General features: G+C 39.1%; 2 protein-coding genes across 2 annotated transcripts; one reads left to right on the top strand and one right to left on the bottom strand.

Moving 5' to 3' along the window:
* Positions 1-7,072: 7,072 nt before the first annotated feature.
* On the top strand, positions 7,073-10,384 carry nanp (N-acetylneuraminic acid phosphatase). The gene is made up of 2 exons (XM_017464770.2): positions 7,073-7,278; positions 9,605-10,384. Exons 1-2 carry the CDS (start codon positions 7,189-7,191, stop codon positions 10,238-10,240), a joined length of 726 nt encoding a protein of 241 aa, XP_017320259.1. The 5' UTR covers positions 7,073-7,188; the 3' UTR covers positions 10,241-10,384.
* polr1b (RNA polymerase I subunit B) lies at positions 10,364-21,805 on the bottom strand. The gene is made up of 15 exons (XM_017464769.3): positions 21,569-21,805; positions 20,345-20,512; positions 20,087-20,233; positions 19,820-19,952; positions 18,372-18,508; positions 17,344-17,567; positions 17,028-17,199; positions 16,125-16,293; positions 15,751-16,032; positions 14,233-14,366; positions 13,698-13,868; positions 12,632-12,788; positions 12,287-12,483; positions 11,901-12,151; positions 10,364-11,725 (listed from the first exon to the last, which is right to left on the bottom strand). Exons 1-15 carry the CDS (start codon positions 21,743-21,745, stop codon positions 10,843-10,845), a joined length of 3,402 nt encoding a protein of 1,133 aa, XP_017320258.1. The 5' UTR covers positions 21,746-21,805; the 3' UTR covers positions 10,364-10,842.
* Positions 21,806-22,921: the final 1,116 nt, after the last annotated feature.

Raw genomic sequence — 22,921 nt, 5'->3', positions numbered from 1 at the left:
TAATGCAGAATTTATTATGCAGTGCAATCTTTAGGAACAAACCACTCCTGCTATTAATCACTATGGTGGTTTTTAGCTGAATGGTCATGAGTTGAATGGTAATGCTCATGAGCTCAGAGACTGTAAATCCTCTTTGACCACCTCCCTGGTATGTTGACATGGATGATGACATGTTTTTAATGTCTTAATTTCTAGGGTTCTTGAGAACAGCCTCTACAAACCTATTCAGAATGATGTTGGCACTTTGTTTTATGGCCATCCTTATACATTCTGAGTGTTCAATGTAATTAACAGCTGCTTGGCCTGAACTTGCAACTAATAGATATGACTGCCAGGAATATTTCATGACTATTTCATGGTCATCTGGTACAAACCGAGTTCACTAATAGGGAGTGGACATGTGTGATATAAATGATACTTAGAATTCCTTATTTTTCACTGCAGTGAGTTATGGCAATAATATATATAATAACATAGAGAAGGGAATTATTGTTTCGTGTGTCTATAAAATCAATGTGTCCATAAAATCAATGTGTAATGTGTTATTTAAAGTATTTTGACCTTGGGCATGATGGCATCTGCTTTCTTATCCTGGGTTTATCTGCTATAAATAATGCATTCACATACATTTACGAGTTGATTCAGTTGGTGATGTATCTGTACTTGCATGTTTCTGATGATCAGTCCAGCCCTGAACAGCTGGGGTAATGCTGGACCTTGTTTTCCAGGTGTGGTTGGTGTGTACCACAAATGAAATCTCTCTTGGATCATCACCCACCCAGTGCCAGCAACCCAAATTCTACACCCAATTAGTCATAAAGGACCTTTTTACTTTCTCAGTACTCATACTTTGTCATTGACAAAGACCATTTATATGGAAACCCCTATTATGAAAATATTGTTGCTCCTTAACTGATCCCTTATACTGAAACTAATATGTACTTCATTTTTTTCACGCTATTATTTTACCTTTTCTTCTTTGCTTTATGTCTGCACTTCCCCTTTGGGGAAACTCAGACAGGGTTCCAAGTAGAAGTCGAAGTTTGATTCTATATCTTTCCTTATATTACTAAATACATTACTTAATCGATTTGAATACAACATTTAAACGATTGACAGGGATTCACTGCTTTAAAACGATTCAGCTATTCTCTGCACTCAAAATACCTGATCTAATCCAGCTTGTGCTTGACGCTGTGGAGTTTTGGGAGAAGATGAAGGTTGAAACTGTGCAGGAGTTGAGGTGTGATAGTCTGAGAAGTCATTTATTAAAAGTTTTCTTTTAAACCTCATTAAATGAAGACATATTTATTATTTAGTTTTTAACCTGATGCATAAATGTTAATACATTATTTAAAAAATGTATTTCATAAATTGATAATTAATTAATTATTCATATTTAATCAAATAAAGTAACTTAAATTGAAACACTGCACTATGTACGTGTGTATAAGGCAATGGTACCTCTGTGGTTAAGGCTTTGTGCTCCTGTTCAGAAGATAACTGTAAGTCGCTAACCTAAACGTATGCGTGTGCATGCATGAATGCGTTTGGACGCCTGCCTTTAAAGAGAACGCTAAGGAAACAATCTGCTTTGCTTCCACTGACCATACCTGTAAGCAGACGTTAAGAAAGCACACTTCATATTCAGTTATTTATTTACCTGATATTCTAACTTCTTTTGATCTACATCATTAATCACTCACATGTCCTTAATACTGCTGTGTGTCTGTGTGTGTTCACAAAAGCTCAGAACACTGTAGCTCAGAGGTGACAGATGCTGTAGGCAATGGGTGCCAGACTAATGGGCCAGACAACCTCGCTAGTCATCTGTCAGCACTTTCCAGGTCTTCATCAAAACACAACTTGCAGTTCCCTTCCTTCTGGTGGAAGTTTGACCTCAAAACCAATTCATTCTTCATCTAGGAAGTCCATTTTTAAACACTTTTTTCATTGCCTAAAGCATCTGACAAACAAGTCAATGAGCTGAGCACAGACACTAACAATAAAGCCAAACAACCATGACCACAGATCATTCCATTCTTCACCTCAAATGCCCTAAAAGCCTCTCGTTGGCACCCTTATTGAAAACCATCTCTTATCACTCATGCTCAAGTTATGCAATGTATCAACCACAGGTCTCAACATGCATATAACAACAAATCAGATAGACTCAGTAATCAGCTGTAACGTGGACATAAAAGGAGCAGCAAGCTCACTGCATGTTTCCACATAGTCTGATTTATCTATGTGAAGAGAGATCTTTTGCAAAATTATGGGCGGTATCACTAAATATTACATTAATTGATATTGGGTGATGCTAGGTGCATCTTCATGTACTCGCCAAATTTTTTTTTTGTGTGTATGTGCAGGTTGCTTCAACAATAAGAGTTGCTATGGAATATAAATGTAGACTGTAGTTCATATATTGTCTTATGTATGATAAAACATCAAGGCCTGTTTTAGAATCCAGCTCTAAATGTGATGGCCTGATACTCAAGTATAAATTATTTACTGCATACCTTTTCCCTATTTATGTCTTATTTATTGACATTGATCTTGATATACTAAAAGGCACTGAGTGTGAGCTGAAGTTGCTCAATCCCAGTGATATTTGGTCCTTTTTTTTGTGTGTTACCTCCTCTGTTTAGGGTATCTTATATATCTGAGGCATTTGAACATTATGTGACAGTTGTTAGTTGTGATAGCTGTGAGAAATGTGATCAGATAGCGTGTGTGCCTGCAGCTCTGGCCACCCACCGAGATGAAAAGGAAAATAAGTAGCATCTGCCTGCAGAGCATGCAGAAAAATATCAAACATTTCCCCCACAGTGTTTAGTCGATGCCCCTCGCTGCATAGGTGTCACTGAAAAGCATAGAATACATATGAATTGTAAACATATCCATTAAACAGGAACACAGAGTGAAAAGCAGAGCTGTTTGCATTGATCTACAGGATCCAATGCCTCAGGTAAATAGGTTGTTTTTTTTCGATAGCTGAAAATAGGTTAACAAACTCTCACACACTCCCTATTTCCTGAAACCAAGGTTTACAGAACATTTCTAAAAGTCACTGGAATTAATAGAATAGCTTTCACAGGGCTTGGCATCTGGGCTATGAGTAGTATCCTTGTGCGTGAGAAATGACCTGAATTGTCACTATGAGTGTGGTATGTACTGACACATTTTTGCGTGTAAACCTTTGGCATCTGGCCAGGTGTGAGAGCACGCTAGCGGGTGAGGCTCATCTTAGATAAAGTACACGAGCTTTCGAGGAGGGAATCAGAAACTTGCAGTGGCCTAATTTCCCAGCATCTTTCAGAAGTGTTACGCGCAGTTATAAATGATACAATTTTGGCTTTATGTAATAGTCAACATGTGAAATTCAGATTGTTAATTACTGATGAGGGGTTTGATTAGGTATACTGCTTTATATGTGCAAAAGGTTGTGGATACCTAACCATCACATAAATGTGCTTTTTGAATTTCTAATCCCAGAATTAGTCCCAAGGTGCTGTCTGCATTCCAATTCATCCCAAAGGTGTTCAGTGGGAATAAGGTCAGGGCTTTGTACAGGCTACTTGACTCTTTCCACACCAACTTTGCCAAACCATGTCTTCATGATTATAATGCTACAGCATTCAAAGATATCAATTTGTGCTTCCAACATAGCCACAGACTGGTCATAGTGTCCATGCTGACCTCTGATCACCGTTGAAAGCACCTACGATGGGCACATGAGCATCGGAACTGGACCATGGAGCAGTGGAAGAAGGTGGTCTGGTCTGATGAATCATGCTTTCTTTTACATCATGTGGATGGCTGATTGCATATGCGTCACTTACGTGGGGAAGAAATGGCACCAGGATGCACTATGGGAAGAAGGCAAGAGGCAGTGTGATGCTGGGCAATGTTCTGTTTGGAAACCTTGGGTCCTGTCATTCATGTGGATATATTATTTTGACATGTACAACCTACATAAACGTTGTTGCAGACCAAGGAACCTGACAAAGAGTTCAAGGTGTTCTCAATCCCACCGGTCATCTGTCGGATGTGCGCTGGATCCACAGAGGCCCCACCTCACAACTTACAGGACTTAAAGGAACTGCTGCTAACAACTTGGTGCCAGATACCACAGCACACCTTCAGAGGTCTTGTGGAGTCCATGAGAGCTGACGACTTCCGGCGACATGAGTGACAGCGACCATTGGCGACTTGATGTGGGCGAGTCCAGCGACTTCGAAAGCTGAGAAAACTTTAACTTTATGCAAATTTGGAGTGACTTAGTGCAATGACTACCAATGGGAGTGAAGACAGTAGAACGCATGTGATCCATAGCCACTCATGCTCACTAGCAGAAGCAGTGCCATTGTGGCAGTAGCCAATTAGCTTAGCTTAGGATCTTAGCAGGTTTAAAGCAAAAATAATAATAATGATAATAAAATAAATAATAATGAAACACACTCACTTATGTTGCAATCGGGTAAAATCCCAGTGTAGCTCCTATCTTGGGTGAAGTATCCGGCTTGCTGCTGCTTCAGCACCTGGGAACGAGCAGCAACAAGCCGGACACTTCTCCCAGGAAACACAGAGGCCACAGCCGAAGGGCTGTGGTCCTGCTCCCAGTCTCGAATATATAGTCAATGACACCATGATGGTGACGCTCACTTACTGAGATAGGAGCTACACCAGGATTTTGCTCGATTGGAACAAAAAGTGAGTTTGTTTCAGTTTGCATTGCCTTAAACGTGCTAAGGCCTAAGCTAAGCTAATTGGCGCTTCTGGCAAAGAGCACACACTGCTTCTCCTTCATCTTGTAGGATATGATGTATATATATACGCTGGTGAACGTTTGTATACAAACACTCTCCCTCCAGAATGTTTCATTTTAGCAGCAAGAAAACTGGTTTGTTGTCAAAGGTGGAATGTTAGTTACTATGGCAACCAGTTGTAGGAACACCTATTGGCGACTTGCAGAGATAAAATCGCAGTATGTGTGAACACATCTTTCCCTTATTAGTGAACACCCTGCCATGAGCAGCAGTTCAAAAAGATCTGGTTGGCTGGCTTCGGAGGAAACATATTAGCCTTCACCCTATTACTACTATTTCTATTATTATTATTATTATTATTATTATTTTATTTTATTTTATTTTATTGTTGTTGTTATTAATAATAATAATAATGATGATGATGATGATAATGATAATAATAATAATAATAATCACAATAATAATGTCATTGTTTTTTATACAATATATACAATATATTGTATATATTTTAGCAAGTGAAATGTATCAAATATTTGCTTTTAATGTTTTACATTTTAGGTTTAAAATATGTTATACCCTAGCAGACGATTTTGCATTTATTAAAGAGTAAAAGTACGGCATATTAGATGCATGCATGCAGGAGAGAAGTGGGATAAACTCAGGATCAGCAGTACAGTTATTCGGGGATGATAATAATAATAATAATAATAATAATAATAATAATAATAATAATAATAATAATAATAATAATAAACGTTTTTCAGTTAGATTTATCCAATCCTTCTATTTACTTGATCCTTACATTTCTTCTTAAAAATGACTGTCTTAGCTATTAAAATCAGATTTACTTTCACTTTCACTTTATCTAGCTCTAAATTTAATGACTTGGCGCTCTTTAGTGGTCAGAAAAGTGTACTGCACCTCTAATGGGCACAACATTTCAAAGGCTATCCAAATTATTTCTTTTCATTCACCACCAAAAAAGAGAGAAAGTGTAAAAATAAAAGAGAACTTTATCATAACGGCAGATTTTGATTCATAGGTGATGAATACAACAATAGACACAAATGGTTAAACATTCGCTATATGGCCAAAAGTATGTGGACGGCTGACTGTGACCCAAATATGTGGCCTTTTTCCCAAATCTTTGCCACGAAGTTGGAGGCACATGATTGTTTAGAATGACTTTGTATGCTGTAGCATTACAATTTCCCTTCACTGGAACATAAGGCGCTTAGCCCAAACATGTTCCAGCATGACAATGCCCTGAGCACAAAGCGAGGTCCAAAAGTACATGGTTTGCCAAAGTTGGCTTGGAAGCATTTGAGTGCCCTGCAAAGAGCCTTGACCTCAACCTCACTGAATGAATTGGAATGCCAACTGCACGCCAAGGTCTCTTTGTTCGACCTTGCCAATGCTCTTGTGACTGAATGAGCACAAATCCCCACAGCAACGCTCCAAACTCTAGTGAAAAGCTTTCCCAGAAAAGTGGAGGTTATTATAACTGTAAACGGGCACAACTCCATATTAATGCCTTGCCTTTGGAATAGGATTCAACAAGCACAATATGGGTGTCATGGTCAGGTATCTACATACTTTTCACCGTATAGTGTATCACTGATATCTGATGTGAACTGGAAGGATTAGTGGAACTGAGATTACTTGGTGGAAAAAGGAAAGGGATTGCACTAAAAGGTTGGGATTTTCAGAAAACAGTAAAAAGACAGTCTTGCACAGAAATGTGTGGAAATTACTGGTAATTTGTTGCCTTCTATTAGGGGCGTGTTATGTCTAGTGGATACCATTAAGGACCAATAATGGTAATGGTAATTGTTTTAATGGTTAGCTGATTGTTTGTAATGGTATTTGTAGTGGAAACCATTAGAATTTATGTGATTTGTATATTGACATTTATTTCCCAGCAGGACCTGAACCGCTCAGAGTCGTGGAAAAGCACCATAAAAATGTTAACTTTTCACAGGAATAATGAAGATACAGCACCACCCAACAAATTTGCATCAGAACTGTGAAACACCTCGCACATATTTCAATATAATCATATATAATTCAATTCAATTAAACGTTTATAGTCATCATACATATACTGGAGTGTACAGTATAAGGATACTGAACACGGGGGGGGGGGGGGGGGTAAGCTAACAAAACACTGTTAATTTCACAAATACATTTATTTTCTCTTTTTAAAAGGCTTACCCAATGTGATCGATAAAGCAGCTAGCTGGTAAGCAGTAAAACTCCAACTCCCATGATGCTTTGCTAAATTCACTTCCTGTATTTCGCAAGATGTCGTGCTGACGTTGTCTCCATAGTTCCGCTTCCTGAATGTTTGAATGGTTTACGCTGTATTACTATTTTCATAAGGAATAATACCGACTCTGAAGATTTCCTGCTCGACATGGAGAAAGGCGGAATATCCGCGATACTGTTTGACCTGGACAACACTCTGGTGGACACAGCAGGAGCGGGACAGCTGGCCTTGCACAAGGTGAGAGTTACAGCATGAAACTGACCGAAGATTATTTGACACCCAATTACACAAGATTAAATAGTAAAAAAAATAATAAAATTAAATCAATAGCAGTATTACCTATTGTGCTTTAACCCACAGTTGATTTTTTTTTAAAGCAGTTGTAGTTCAATCACCTCCCAGAACTCTTGAACTGTCTGCCATAAGAAGATGGGAGGCATCAATATAATAATAATAATAATAATAATAATAATAATAATAATAATAATAATAATAATAATATTAAATGCATCACAGCTGAAAGGTCCCTGGTTCAATTAGGCAGCAGTCCTGAGCTCGGGTTACTGTCTGTGCTGAATTTAGTATTTTAGTATTTTAGTTCTCCCTGTGTTCATGCAGGTTTCCTCTGGGTTCTCTAGTTGATTCTACTGTCCAAAAACACGCAGGTAGGTAAACTGGGTATGCTAAATTGCCCATAATTGTGAACGAGTGTATGGGTTTGTGTGGGTGTGCATGGTGCCCTGTAATGGATTGGGGTCACTGGTGGGGTGAATTCTCCAATTTGTACCCAGTGTTACTGGGATAGGCTAATGGTCTGCAACCCTGACCAGGATAAAGCAGTTACTGAAGATGAATGGATGGATGGATAGATGGGAGACAGCTGTAAAGGTTACACAGCTGTACACTCACCATCCACTTTAATGGGAACACCTGTGCACCTGCTCATATATACAGTTATCCAATCAGTAAATTGTATAGAAGCAGCAGCACAATGCATAAAATCATGTGAAAAAATAAATACATCCCATGGAAATTGTTAGCTTTTAAAAAAATAAATAAATAAATAAATAAAGTAACATTTGCCACGAAAATGGACTTTCCAACAGGATAATGATTCTAAGCACACTAGCAATTCCACCAAGGAATGGCTTAAAAAGAAGAAATGGGGGATTATGGAATGGTCTAGTCAAAGCCTGGATTTGAGTCCCACTGAAATGTTCTTGGGAGGATTTGAAACGGGCAGTACATGCAAGAAAACCCTCAAACATCTTGCAACTGAAAGAATATTGCATGAAAGAGTGGTCAAGAATTCCACCAAGCCTGGTGAACAAGTATGCAAAATGTCTACAAGAAGTTATTTCTGCAAAAAGGGGCAATACTAGCTTCTGAGGCCAACGGTGTACTTAATTATATTCTTCTGTGGAAAAAGTATCATATCATCATCTATTGATATTTCTGTTATATAAATGATTGGACAAGCTAATTTTCCTTGTGGTTTTGTTCAAGTATATAAACTTTATTAATACAGTAGGTGCTGTTTCAAAGATGATCAAATGTTTGCTTGTCCACATATGTCAAAAAAGCCAACAATTTCCAGGGGGTGTACATATTTTTTTCACCTGACTTTAAACGGGTTAAGAGCTTCAATTAACGTTCACATCAAACATCAGAATGGGGAAAATGTCATCTCTGTGACGGTACCAGTGGCATGGTTGCTGGTGCCAGATGGGCTGGTTTGAGTATTTCAGAATCTGCTAATCTCCTGGCAATTTCACACACAACAGTCTCTAGAGTTAACACAGAAAGGAGCAAAAAAAACATCCTGTGTGCAGCAGGACCACAGGCTAAAACACCTTATTTAAAAGAGGGGTCAGAGGAGAATGATCAGACTGGTTTGAGCTGACAGAAAGTCTATGGTAACTCAAATAAGCACACTTTACAACTGTGGTGAGCAGAATGCACATGACATCGAACCTGGAGATGGATGGGCTACAGAATCAGGTTCCACACCTGTCAGCCAAGAACAAGAAAAAGACCAAGGTTTCTGATCTTCACCAGGCCAATTTTTTTTGTTTTTCGCACCATTCTATGTAAACACTAGATATTGTTGTGTGTGAACATCCCAGGAGAACATCCCAAGAGTCACAGACATCACACATCATAAACAGTAAATGTTGAAAGTAAATTTCAGCTGAAAACAACATGGGAGAAGGCAAAGGCAGACAGGATGTGGTTTCCACCAGCATAACACCAAAGTATGTTATTTCAGGGGGAATTTCAGTGCTTTAACAGATTGCCGTTCACTATTTTTACAATAACAACTCCAGAATTCTTGATAGCCATTTGTCTAGGTCTGTTATATGTAGCATGGGAAACATGAACAAAATGTCAAAAATGTTACAGACAAAATAACACTGCGGTTCTAACTACACAAAGTAAACTGGTGAATCCTTTCTGGGTCATGGTTAAAGACTATCCCCCCCCCAATAGCAGTAATACAGTAAGGCCAATATTTTCAACCCTAATTGTAGTCTTACTAAAAATTATATTACAATCCTGACAGGTATGTGAGCTGCTGAGAAGTAAACTGAAGGACACAAACAGCAGCGATATTTGTAAACGGTTTACCCGTAAACTTTACGAGGAGAAGTTCGACCCATCTGCAGGCATAACTATAGATGATGTTCGGATAAATCACTGGCACGAGGCCCTGCAGGAAGCAGGAAGTGTGGATCCTGGCCGTGCTCTGGCTTCAGACTGCTACAACACTTGGAAAACTACACGTCTCCAGGCTCTAACGTTATCTCCTGAAGTTTTAGCCTTACTGCGATATCTGAAGTGCTCATACAAACTGCTGCTGCTGACTAACGGTGATGCCCAGACGCAGCGGGAGAAGCTAGAGGCGGTGAAATGTGAGGGACTCTTCAGCGCTGTGGTGGTAGGAGGAGAACATGCTGAGCAGAAGCCTGCAGTCTCTATTTTCACACACTGCTTTGAGCTGCTGGGAGTGAAGCCACAGGACTGCATTATGGTGGGAGATTCGCTGGACACAGATATCCAGGGTGGATTTGATGCACGGGTTCGAGCTACAGTATGGATTAACAAGAGCATAGACACTCGTCCAGAGAACAGCGTGACTCCTGATTTCACCATTCGCTCTGTGCTGGACTTGCGTAACATTTTAGCTGAGCTGAAATGATATGTTTTTAAGCTGTAGCAATAGCACTATTTTAGTCTTTGAAACTATTTTCAATATAACAATTTTGTGCACATTTTGATCAATATTAGAACTTTTACTGATTTTCAACAAACACTACTCAAATGTTATAGAGTTGCATGACATTTTATTAATAATACTTTTATTGTAATAATCACACAGAGATGGGATGGTGTGAGACTATATCATATCGATAAGTCCAAATACCTTTTGTTTAGACAATACAGAGATCCTAAAAAATGCCAACAGCATTTTACTCACAGTAATGGATTAGCAGGTGATTGGATATATCTGATTCTCTCCTTAACAACGGCTTCATTCTTCCTCCTGTTCAGGTTATTTTTGAATAATGAACTTATTGAAGTTATTAAATTATTATTTTAAATGTGACAACTGCCATTTTTCCTCAGGTGAATTATATAAGTATAGTGAAGAAAAAGCATTATTATAAAAATAGCATTTTATCAGTTACCAACAGTGACAAGTATATCGTCTTCACATGACACGTGTGATGAACAATAGTCTGAAATTATGATCCATGAGAATAAAAATTGATGCTGCATGTTTAAATACAGTGAGTAAATCTACTTCACATCTAGTTTAATTTTAATGTTCATTGCCGCCAGTTCAGCCACGAAGTAGCGAAACACGTAAGGGACAGCCACTGTGTCAATGGCGTCACTCTTCTTGCACAGTGAGCAGATAGTGTTCCGATGGCGTGTGGCTGACCAGTGAGGGGGCGGCTTCTCCAGCAGCGGAGACAGCAAACTGCCACAGCGCACGCACACCTGAGCCACAGATCGATCCGAGCAGTTAAACAGGCGATCATGCAGCAGGAAGGATGAGCCATGAGCCAGCAGGGCGTCACGCTCCATCTCTCCAAAGCGGATGCCACCTTGCACGTTCCTCCCTCCAACTGGCTGATTGGTCACTTTGTCCCTTGCTCCCGTTGTCCTCACCTGGAACTTGTCAGAGACCATGTGGCGCAGGCGCTGGTAATAAACCACACCTACAAAGATGTCAGCTTCCAACTCCAGTCCGCTCAGTCCTGAGTAAAGGCGCTCAGTGCCGTAATAATTGTAACCTGCCGCCTTCAGCATGGTACCGAAGTGCTCCAGGGCTGAGTTGCGCTCAGAGAAGGTGAACGGCGTGGCGTCATGACATAGGCCGTGAAGCGATGCTGATTTGCCTGCCATGCTCTCGATAAGCATGCCGATGGTCATACGTGATGGAAAGCCATGTGGGTTGAACAGGATGTCAGGGGTCATGCCACTCTCGCTGAAAGGCATGTCCTCAGCCGGCCACAGGCGACTCAGGATACCCTTCTGACCATGCCTGCTGGCAAACTTGTCTCCGATGGTGGGGTTGCGTGGTACTCGCATAGTAATGCACACACGCTTGAAGCGGCCTGTTCCTGCGTCATTGCTGCACGCTTTGATGTTGTCCACCACACAACCCTCCTGACTCCTGAGAGAAACAGGGATAGCAGCAGGAATTTATTATTTTTTTTATTGTACATTATACTAGTGTTATGAAATAATGGTTGTTTAAATTTAGCTTCTCAGGGAGACAAAATAATTGCATGATGACTGACAAAATGTAAAATTATTTTAATTCACAGTAAATTATAGTAACAACGTACTTGTAGAAGAAAACATGGCTCTGGCCTGTGTTGAGGTTGATGTAGCTGTAAAAAGGGTCTCCATAATTCAGCTTGGATCCTATAGGCGGCAATCCATCTGCATCCAGCCTGCCAGACACTTTAGGGTCACCTGGTTTAATCCCAAACACCACGCCATCCTCACCTCTGACCTTCTCCGAGAGGTCCACTATCTCAGTCTTATAGACAGAGCCATGGGCAAAACCACGCTCCCATGATGACTTGTTCACAATCTGGACAAGAAACGGTAATTAACCGTGTGGCAGACCGATGACATAAGTTATGTTTACCTAAATCATTTGAAACTAACTACAAAAACTACTAGTGATCAGTACTATCCCAATGAAAGACAATCAATTAGTGCTGACCATTGCATCTTCCATGTCGTAGCCTGTATAGGAGATCACGGCCACGATCGCATTTGTGCCAATGGGGTAGTTGTCTATGTTGTAGTGATCGTACATGAGAGGACGGACCAGAGGACTCTGGGGGGTCTGTAAGCGGTAAAGCTTATTGTCCGAGCGATCCTGATAAGCGTGCAGAGGGAAACCCATAGTCTGTTTACCTGCACACAGACAGGGGAGAGGAAAAAAGTGGAACACTACAGCATAAACACTGTTCTTTTCATTTACTAGTAAGAATGCATCAATAGAAAAGGAAATTCATCTCTGGAAGCTAAAGCTAGCAGACCTTCTATGGTAGAGAAATCTTACCCATCTGGCACTGGTACATGTTCCTAGGACTCTGGTTATGGTCTGAGAAGGGAATGAAGCTGGCCACCACACTGAGCATGCTGTGGGGGAAGAGCTCCTGATGGGTGGTGATACCATGCTCTATCTCATTCTCAAATATCCCCACATTGAGGTAAAGCTGAAACACAAAAGCACAAATGCTCAGTACCTCATGCTTCCATTATAAATATTCAACACTGCATATTAGTTAAACCACAGCATTGTTATTAAATTAAGTTATTAAATTCTCAATTCTGATTGGTCAGAAGGTGTTGATTAATTGTCTTGTAACAGAAGTTCTGACAGATTATGGCTGTGAATCAAAGCACTAGTTTATCAATGTGCTCTTTCTAATACATGTTACCATTTCTATAGTAACAGGGACTTATTTAACAGCAGACACTCCACATAATGAAGACTACTAATAAAAAGTCTAAAGTTTACCACTAATAAGGTGAAGCATTCTGTTAGGAGACATTTATTTATCAATTATTGGAAGGTGTCTCCAGTGTGTCAGTAAGTTATCCACAGTGGGACAAGTTCAGGACAGAGGAATTGTCACTTTGCTGCTTCTAAGTATGACAAGCTGCATTTTTTTAAACTAACTTCAACAGAGAGAGCGAGAGAGAGAGAGAGAGAGAGAGAGAGAGAGAGAGGCTGTTAAAGGAATAACTGTTTATAGCTGCTATAATGCAAGGAACTAACTTGTCTTGTGGATGTTCCCCAAGATTAAATGCAACTATAAATATAAATGGATAAAAATTATAATACTGTAATTACTGGCAAATTGTTGCAGTATAACAAGAATAAAACAACTTGGAACATGCCGTTATAGGAAAATAATCAACTTTGTGGCAACAGTAACTCTGCTTCACACCAGGTCACATCACACCACCCTGTCATTGATTATTTTCCAACACCTGTTGTGTTTTATTCCTTACTTATGCTTGGTGGGTTAATGGTGCCAGTAAAGGCTAGTATAGCCCAAAGCTACATAAAACTGGTAATGAGTTACAAATTATGTGAATTTGACTGAATGTTAACAGACCTGTTCAAAGGTCCCAATGAGCTCCTCTTTGCCCAAGGCGAGGTTGTGGACTGGTCGCACCATGCGGCATGGTGTGGTGAACAGGTACAGGCTTGGGTACAAGCTTGCTTTACCCGTTTGAGGAACTAGCACAATTTCTGTCCATGGAGGAACCTTTTTCTCCTTCAGCACCTGTAAGGAGAGACAGGAAACAATGTGTGACAATAAAACTAGAAGGTAGAACTTGCTTGACCACAATATTTGTTTCATCACCATAAAAGACAAATCATGCCAAATTTTCCACAGGTGTTGTATTTCCACTAGAATACACACATTATTAAAGTATACTGAATACTAAAGTGATTGATTTAGACATTCAGTGAAATTTCTTGATGTGCCACCAGACAAATCCAAACAAACATCAAGAAATACAGATTCAATAAATAATAATAATAATAATAATAATAATAATAATAATAATAAGGCATCATAATGTTGCAGTTATGGTTGTTGTATAATGGCATTGGTTGAAAAAGAGATTACAAACATTACTAACCTTGAACTTGCGAAGAGATTCAACCACAATGGGTGCGAGATCTTTCTCAACCCAGCCGATCATGGCGCCGTCCAGTACGACAGGGTAGCAGCAGGAGTATGGCTGACTGGGAGTTCCATCCACTGGAGTAACACCTAAAAAATTAAAAGCTCTTTTACTTCAATATTAGAGTTACTTTATGATCAGTGAACTGGATATAAATAAAGTTGTAAAATGTGCATTTGTTTCAAATATGTAAAATGCCCTTAAATAGAAAGAAATTAAATAAGGCGGGGCAGGGGTTTACACATTAAGACTTCTTCAATTAGATAATGAGTAAGATGAATTGAAATTAAATATGCATTTATTCGGTTATATTTTTTATAAACCAATTAATTTCCCCCCCACTAGAGTCACCAGCAGAGAGCAATAGTTGCATTATGTTCTAGAAACATACCATCATAACTTCTGCTAATACCTTCATAACTGCGAATCTCTTGACAGTCCGTACAGGATTTCACAGAGTTTTTTGTGATTGTTGTGACCAAAAGTGCAAACTTCGGAATTTGCTATGCAACTTGCAGAGTTTTCTGTGCTTTTTTTGCGGGTATCTACTTGAATTGGCAAAATTGCAATTGCATGAAACTGTTTTGTGCTGTCTTTCTAAAGTGATGTTTGTTGGTAAATGAGACCTTTAAGCTGTACTCATGTTCGACGCATGTGAATCGATGAGGGCTTTGTCTGAAATCGCATTGTGATGAAGTCACATGATGCGTCTTGGTCCAAATCTTCTGAAAATCTGTGGGTTTTTTTTTTTTTTTTTTTTTTTTTTAATTGCAAGCTCCTACAAATATTGCGAAGTTCTCTTGAATTTATGTTCATTTCTGCAGTCGCAAAATCATGAAATCCTGGAGGAACTGGGAAATACTACTCTATTATTGCCATTCTTGAGAATCTCCCAGTTCTGCATGTAAATCTCAGAACTAGGACCACATGTAGTACAACCACAATTCCAAAAAAGATTGGGACGCTGTGTTAAAAGTAAACTGGGTATGCTACATAATTTAGGAACATTATTCTGAAAGTGTTCCACAAATTGGTGAACCTCTGCCCATCTTTACTTCATTAAGACTCTGGGTATAAAAAGAGTGTCTTAGAAAGGCAATCATGTTACTGACCTGTTGCCAATTAACCTCCAGCTGTTTCTTTTTAGTAACACTTACTTTCCAAGCCTTTTGTTGCCCCGACCCAACTTTTTTGAGACGTGTTGCAACCATCAAATTCGAAATTACCTCATTTTGTTTCTTTCTATTTTTTCTATTATTTCTTCAGTTTAAACATTTGATATGTTTTCTATGTTCTATTGTGAATAACACATGGGTCTATGAGATTTGCAAATCATTGCATTCTGTTTTTATTTACATTTTACACAGCATCCCAACTTTTTTGGAATTGGGGTTGTACTTCAACTCTGGTAGTGCAGCCCTTTTTAAAATAAGAAAGACATATTGGAGAAAATGTGCCCGCACTGTTGTTTACCTAGTGAGCAGAGTAGGGCAGGGAGCGTAATAGTGGAGTGAACAGGAGCCACAATCTCACAGTGGACCGTGAGGTGGTTCATCAGACCACATGGTGCTCCATCAGGTGTGTGCACAGGACACAGAAAGCCCCAGGACTCAGGTAACAGCTTTCTCACTCCTGTAGTCCTCATCTTGGCGAAGGCCGCTCCTCTGTGCACACACCGAAAGTGAGACAAATAGCGAATGAAGTTGAGCTTGTCAGCCACCACACACAGACCACTGGCCTGCAGCATACCCAGACCTGAGGGACAGTGAGAAGTGTAAATCAGCATGTTAACAAATAAGAAGTTCAGCAAGTACTAGCATTCACATTTGAGTATTATGCAATGATACCAGTCTTAGAGATGAGGTTTCCTGTAGCCAGCAGGTATTCAAAGGCTTTGGTGAGGTCAGTGCCCATGTTTAAAAGTTTATTCATGTTATCTGTGGTCAGTCCCCCAACTCTTTGGCACCTCTTATCCAAGGCCAATTTCACAGACACCAGCCAGCTCGTCATTTTCTCCTGAAAAATACATACACAAAAAAATTATAAATTATATGACGAGTGTACTAGTTGTAATAGGTGCAAAGGTCAGAAGGTAATCATAACTGAATTGATACCAGCATCCCTGTTTTAGTAATTACTTATACCATCTGACAGTGTTTCACGCCTGTCAGTCAAGAACAGAGCTGAGGCTACAGTAGACACCGGCTCACCAAAAAAATGGACAGGCATTTTAATGAAGTCCTTTGTTGTGTTCGCAGTGTGTTTTGGGTCATTGTCTTGCTGCACGATGAAGTTCTTCCCAATTAGATTGGGTGAATTTCTCTGTAAATTGGCAGACAGAATGTTTCTGACTTCTGAAATCGTTCTGCTGCTTCCATCAGGAGTTACATCATCAATAAAGATTAGTGAGCCTGTTTCAGAAGCAGCCATATGAGCCCAAGCCATGAAACTATCTCCACCATGCTTGGTGATGAGCTTGTACGTTTTGGATCATGAACATTAAGAAGAAAAGATAGAATAACAATAGGGTCCCTACGCACCTTCAGTGCTTGGCCCCCTAATTATAGTCTACTTAACTCCAGCTCTGTATGTCTCCTTATTAATAAATGGCTACTAGACCTTAAAGGGTGAAACCTTAGTAGATGCTTCATACACTAACTGGGTACTAATTTCACATGGTAAGTTTAGTGTAATAAGAATCACACCATAATATCTGTTGAACACCACTGCTGGTGACGTAGGAAGCTCACCTTCAGGAACATGAGATAAAGCTGTCCAGGCGTGAGAACCTCCTGACACATCAGACTGTCTGGATTCTCCTCCATACACTCCTGTTTGGCAAAGGCAAACAGCTTTTTTGTCATCAGACAAAGCATGTAGAACTTCTCATTGTCAGACTTCAAGTGAATGCACAAACACTCGCTGTGGACAAATGAAAAACAGATTGTGTTTCACAGGCACCAGAAAACTAAACACATACACTTCAGAGCCAGGACAAAAAGGTACCTGTTGCTATTACATAAAATGTCTAACAATTCAGTTTATAGTATATAAAAAAGGACTTACTCCAGAAGAAATTTAGCACACTCTTCATTTGTGTACCACTCTGGCAACTGCAGCTTGACCCGAAAGCGTTCTCCCAGATAGTCAAGCACCTTCACTTTGGAAGTGCAGCCCTCCTGCATCACTAGGCGCAGCATCTCTGACACACAGCTCTTAAAGAAGGAGTTATCCTCTCTGCCCTTTATCAGCTCCTGATAGATCTGGTAGTCTGAGAAGTCCACTAGGGCCTGTGAGCCACAGACAAAATATACTGAACACAGCTTCATACAATATATATAATATATATATAATAGAAAATATGACGGACACTATCCATCAAAAGTTCTCTCCACATTTTATTATAATAATAATAATAATAATAATAATAATAATAATAAAGTCATGAAAACTCTGGAGTAACAAAAATGGAACTATGGGAATTATATTATGATAAAAAATTAATCAAAATAATTTAGTATTTTAGCATCTTCAAAGTAGACACCCTTCTTGCCTAGAATTTCCAGAAATGTATTCTTGGCATTTTCTCAGCCAATTTCTTGAGGGATCCCCCTGAGATGCTTTTTAAACAGTATTAAAGGAGTTCCCACCTATACTGGACCCTTATTGGCTGCTTTTCAGAATATTTCACTCCAAGTCATCCATTTAAAAAAAAAAAAAAAAAATTGTAAATAAAATGTTATTCATTTCTTTCATTAAACATGTCAAAACTATGTTGACAGTTATATTTTTGTCTACAACACCGATTTCAAACATTTAATCATACACCTTCTGATCAAAAGGTTTTTAAGATCATGATAAAAGTGTCTCCAAACTGTTGACCTGCTGTGTAGGTCTAAGGAAAGAATATAGCTGGTTTACATGACATGCTTTTTTGTACAATTTGAATGTTTACTTTGTTCAAATCGGATCTGTCCATCATTATGGTTCACATTTGTAACTGCAAATGACCCAAAATCAGATCCGTCTCCCAGATCAACCTGGTGATGTGAACATCGCCTATGTTTAATATGCAGTGTAACCATCAGCATTACCTTAAGAGCAAAGCCCAGAGGAAGGAAAAACAGTTCTTTATGATAAATGAAGTTGAGCATGACTGTTCCATTGTCCAGGTAGTGAAGGTTCATGTTAATGGAGGTATGGTCATCTCTCACGCAATGCATTGAAATTCCTGGGAACACAAGAGCTCAAATTATTTTTGTGCGTATAAATACACACAATAAAATACTAAATACAGTTGCCTGCAAAGTCTCAATTGCCCATGTAAAAATGTACCTCTATTTTACAATTTATTTAAAAATCAAATAGGTTAAAAATGTCACTGTATCCATGACCATATTTGTTACTTTGGAACATCTGTGAAACCACACCCAATATTTTGTTGGTATACAGTCATGTGAAAAAATAAGTACACCCCATGGAAATGTTGGCTTTTTCAACGTATGTGGACAAGCAAACATTTGATCATCTTTGAAACTGTGCCTATTAATGAAGTTGATATACTTGAACAAAACCACAAGGAAAATTATTTTTCAATCATTTATTCAACATAAATATCAACAGATGTGATTCTTCTGTGGAAAAAGTAAGTACACCCTTGGCCTAGTATTGCCCCCTGTAGCAGAAATAACTTCTTGTAGGCATTTCTACATAATTGTCCACCTGGCTCGCTGGAATTTTTGACCACTCTTCGATGCAAAAGCATGCACTGTTTGACCAACAGTTGCAAGACTTACTAGCAGATCCTGTGATTAAATTTTGGGGTTCTTGGAGACTTCTTTTTGCATCACATGGTCTGCTCTTGGGCTATTTTTGCTGGGACGGCCAGTCCTGGACAAATTGGCAGTCGTTTGAAATCCGTGCCATTTGTAGATGATTTCCCTTACAGTGGAATAATGTATTTCAAATTACTGAGATCTTTTTAAATCCCTTGCAAGACTCGTAGGCATTCACAACCTTTTTCCTGAAGGCCTTACCGAACTCTTTAGATCTTGGCATGAGGACACCACACACCTCAATAACAAAGGGAACACCAGACACTAGATATGAGAGAGGTATAAATAAGACTGGTTACACCTGCACTCCCTCAGCAGGTTCTAATCACTGGCACCCAATCGTGAGCACCTGATTCAAATTTTATGGATCTGAAGGTGTGATAAATGTAGGGGCATACTTACTTTTTCCATGTGACTGATCTGTTTTTTGTACATTAAATTGTGAAAATTACCACAAAATGTCAGTTTTATGTGTCATTTGATAGAGTGTATCAATTTTATTAATAGGCACTGTTCAAAGAGGATAAAATGTTTGCTTGTCCAAATATGTCCAAAAATCCAACAATTTCCATGGCGTGTACTTATTTTTCACATGACTGTAAATGACATTTATGTAGTATTTATTGATTCATATAATTGATTCATATTTATTGATTCATATAATTTGATTGCATTCAAATCTATGTTTGCATAAAGTTAACACTTACCATACTGAGTGTAGCCTTGACCTCTACTTTTAAACTTTGGCCTTGACAAGGCGATGGGGTAGTTCCTCCTCGGCATGATAAGCATGCGGATCACTTTCTCAATGCCGTTCACTATGAAGTAGCCTCCCATTTCCTACAGGGCAGAAGTGGAGAAAGATGAAGGAAGCATCATGCATACACAAGATAAACACAGTTTTCTCCAGGAATTACACTACTGATGTTTGCAGGATTTCCCATTAAGCAGAAAATCAAATATCAAAATTTTACCTCTGCTTCTTCATGGTGCTCTATTAGCTCTTTAGGTGAGAGGCCATGGAGATTACACAGTTTGGACTTGACCATGATGGGCACCTGTCCCAATGACTGCTTAATAATTCCTTTAGGGACCCCATTGACCGACCAACTGACATCCGCCTGCGCACAAACACAAAGGTAACATAAAGAAGAGCTCATGTTAGCAACACAATGCAACACAAGCATGGTGACATATTTAGGGTTATTGTGCAATATGTCAGCCTGTCCTACCACTAGCTTTCCTCTGTACGTGCACCTCCTTCCTCTACACTCGGCAGGGAACACACGAAGATCCTTGCAGATTCCTCCTTTGGCCACGGTGGGGTTGTGGATAGCAACTTCCACAAACATTAAGCTGATTCGGTCACCCTTGTACAGGAACTCCAAAGGGGGAATGGCCTGAAGATAGACAAATGGATGATGCAAAGAGTAGAACACATGCTGTTAAAAGAAAATAATAATGGGGCATGCTGTTAAAAGAAAATAATCACCAGTGGGGTGGGTGATGACATAAGCATTGTTATAGCAGTTATATATATATATATATAATGTTTCCCTAACTAGTCACTCTTTTCCCTCTCACATCAAGACTATAAGACAAAAATACATGCAACTTGTCATGTTACAGAGAAAGGACAATATGCAGAGTCCTCCGTCCTGAAGCCTTTTCCATAGTGGAAAATGTAAAGTTACAGCTTTACCTCTGAGTGTTACAAAGCACTGACACTAGAGACTCCTTCCAGAACGCTTCACCATATCAATAATTACACATATTTTAAAATCTGCTCATGTGGAGCTTCCGCTATAACCTGTGCAAGCTGTTATTACAGAAATAACAACATATTAGAACAAGTGCATTAATATAAACCACTACATCCAGAGGTACTGTTACAGAAAATTAGTCAACACTTGCTGACCAATTTCAACAGCACTGTGGTATGATTGCTGTCTGATCAACTGAAACGTTTTTGAACAGTGAAAATCTTTTTGATTTTATTTATTTAAGGCTATTAGTAGTGGAAATAGCAAGTTGGTTGATAATTTAACCCATTGACATATGAATCAATTATAAACATGCAAATATTATGTAAAACACCCACAGGGTCATGCAGATTGTTAGTTCACTAATTGAAGCAGGAGTTATGCAGGAGAGTATAAATAAACCTGATCCTGAGAGATCACTGAGCTTTTGAGTGTTTTTCCTGCTATAACACACCCACATCAGTCCAAGACTATTAAAGTCAGATCAGGTGTGTTACAGCAAAGAAATGAAAATGCTTGTAGGGTTGAGAATCAGTGAGCTACAGTAATGCCCATTCATTGCCCTTTAAGGATAATACAGTATGAACACTGTATTGTACATCTAGACAGACATGATGATGGGGATAAAGATGATGAGTATGTCAGTAATGTTGATGGCCCTGCTCCACGTGAGCCCTGGCGCAGTGCACTGACCTGAACCACTCGGCACAGTCCATCAGTAAGCGCTTGATTAAACGACTCGATGTGCGCTTTCACCAGATGCTGCACGGCTTCATGCTGCTTCGCTTTAGGACGCCCAAATCCTTCCTCTGTGAGGTGTTTTAGACTCGGGGCAGTGGGTAAATCACTCCACTTCCAAGAGTAATCCATATTCGCATGCAAGACTCACATGCGTTAGGAAGCATGTGGGGAAACTTCCTTCAATTACGTAACTTCCGGTCGAGTGCCATTATATACTTCAAAATAAAGGTTCGCCCAATGCATTTAAAAAAACAAAAATATTACGTTTGTTTTGTTGTTAGATATTTTGTCAAAGTGTCACAACAAACACATTTTGATCAGATGTCATGATAAAAAGGAATGAATTAAAAATACTGCACACAAATTCTCCCTATGTCCACAATGGGTTTTTTTCAGGGTCCTCTGATTTCCTCCCACCTCCCAGAAACATCAGCCCTTCCAGCACTGTGCCGTTTTGTGATCACAGAAATTAATGGAAAATCAACGAAAGGCAGATTTTGGGTAAAACTCGACGTGTGCCGTTTACACAACGCGCCATGTGACGTCATCACAGCCTTCAGCCATTGCCCCGATCAATTCACGTGCGTCGAACATGAGTACAGCTAAAAGGCCTCATTTACCAACAAACATTACTTTGAAGGACCGTGCAAAACAATTTTGTTCAATTGCAGTTTTGTCAATTCAAGTAGTTTTCTGAAAGAAAAAAAAGCTCAAAAACTCTGCACATTGCATAGCAAATTTTGAAAAAGTACGCAGCAAAATCAGGCATTTTGGCAGCAATAATCACAATGCAAATGCACGATGATTCTCAAATGCAAATGTGTATAGTACTAAGAAGAACAGGGTTAGTCAAAATGTCATACGTCATTTGTAGCTAATTTGTCTTCTACTGTGGATTTATTGGCATGTTGCAAACCGAATTTAAAATGCACAACACAGTCATAAAGGTTTCTCCCAATTCCTATTTTTGTCTGTTTTATCAATAGACATTTTCCCACATAATACTACACTCCTGGGCAAAAAAGAGCCACGCCCAAAACAGTAAAATATGAAGCGTTTAATTGTCTGAACAACAAATAATTGGTCAGTAAATTACCAAGAATTAAACAATTAACAATTTCCCTTGTGGAATCAATAAAGTCTATCTATCTATCTATCTATCTATCTATCTCTGTCTGTCTGTCTGTCTGTCTTTTTCCTTTGATTTCTTTAAATGTTTACGCCTGTGGGTAAACTTGTGGGCAGCTTTTTATTTAATTTTATTTATTTATTTTAGTTTAGTTTATTTTTACTTTATTTTAATTT

The sequence above is a fragment of the Ictalurus punctatus genome, chromosome 3, assembly GCF_001660625.3.
Source record: "Ictalurus punctatus breed USDA103 chromosome 3, Coco_2.0, whole genome shotgun sequence".
NCBI lineage: Eukaryota > Metazoa > Chordata > Actinopteri > Siluriformes > Ictaluridae > Ictalurus > Ictalurus punctatus.
The sequence above is the reverse complement of the archived record's forward strand: the minus strand, read 5'-3'. Positions and strand labels throughout refer to the sequence as shown.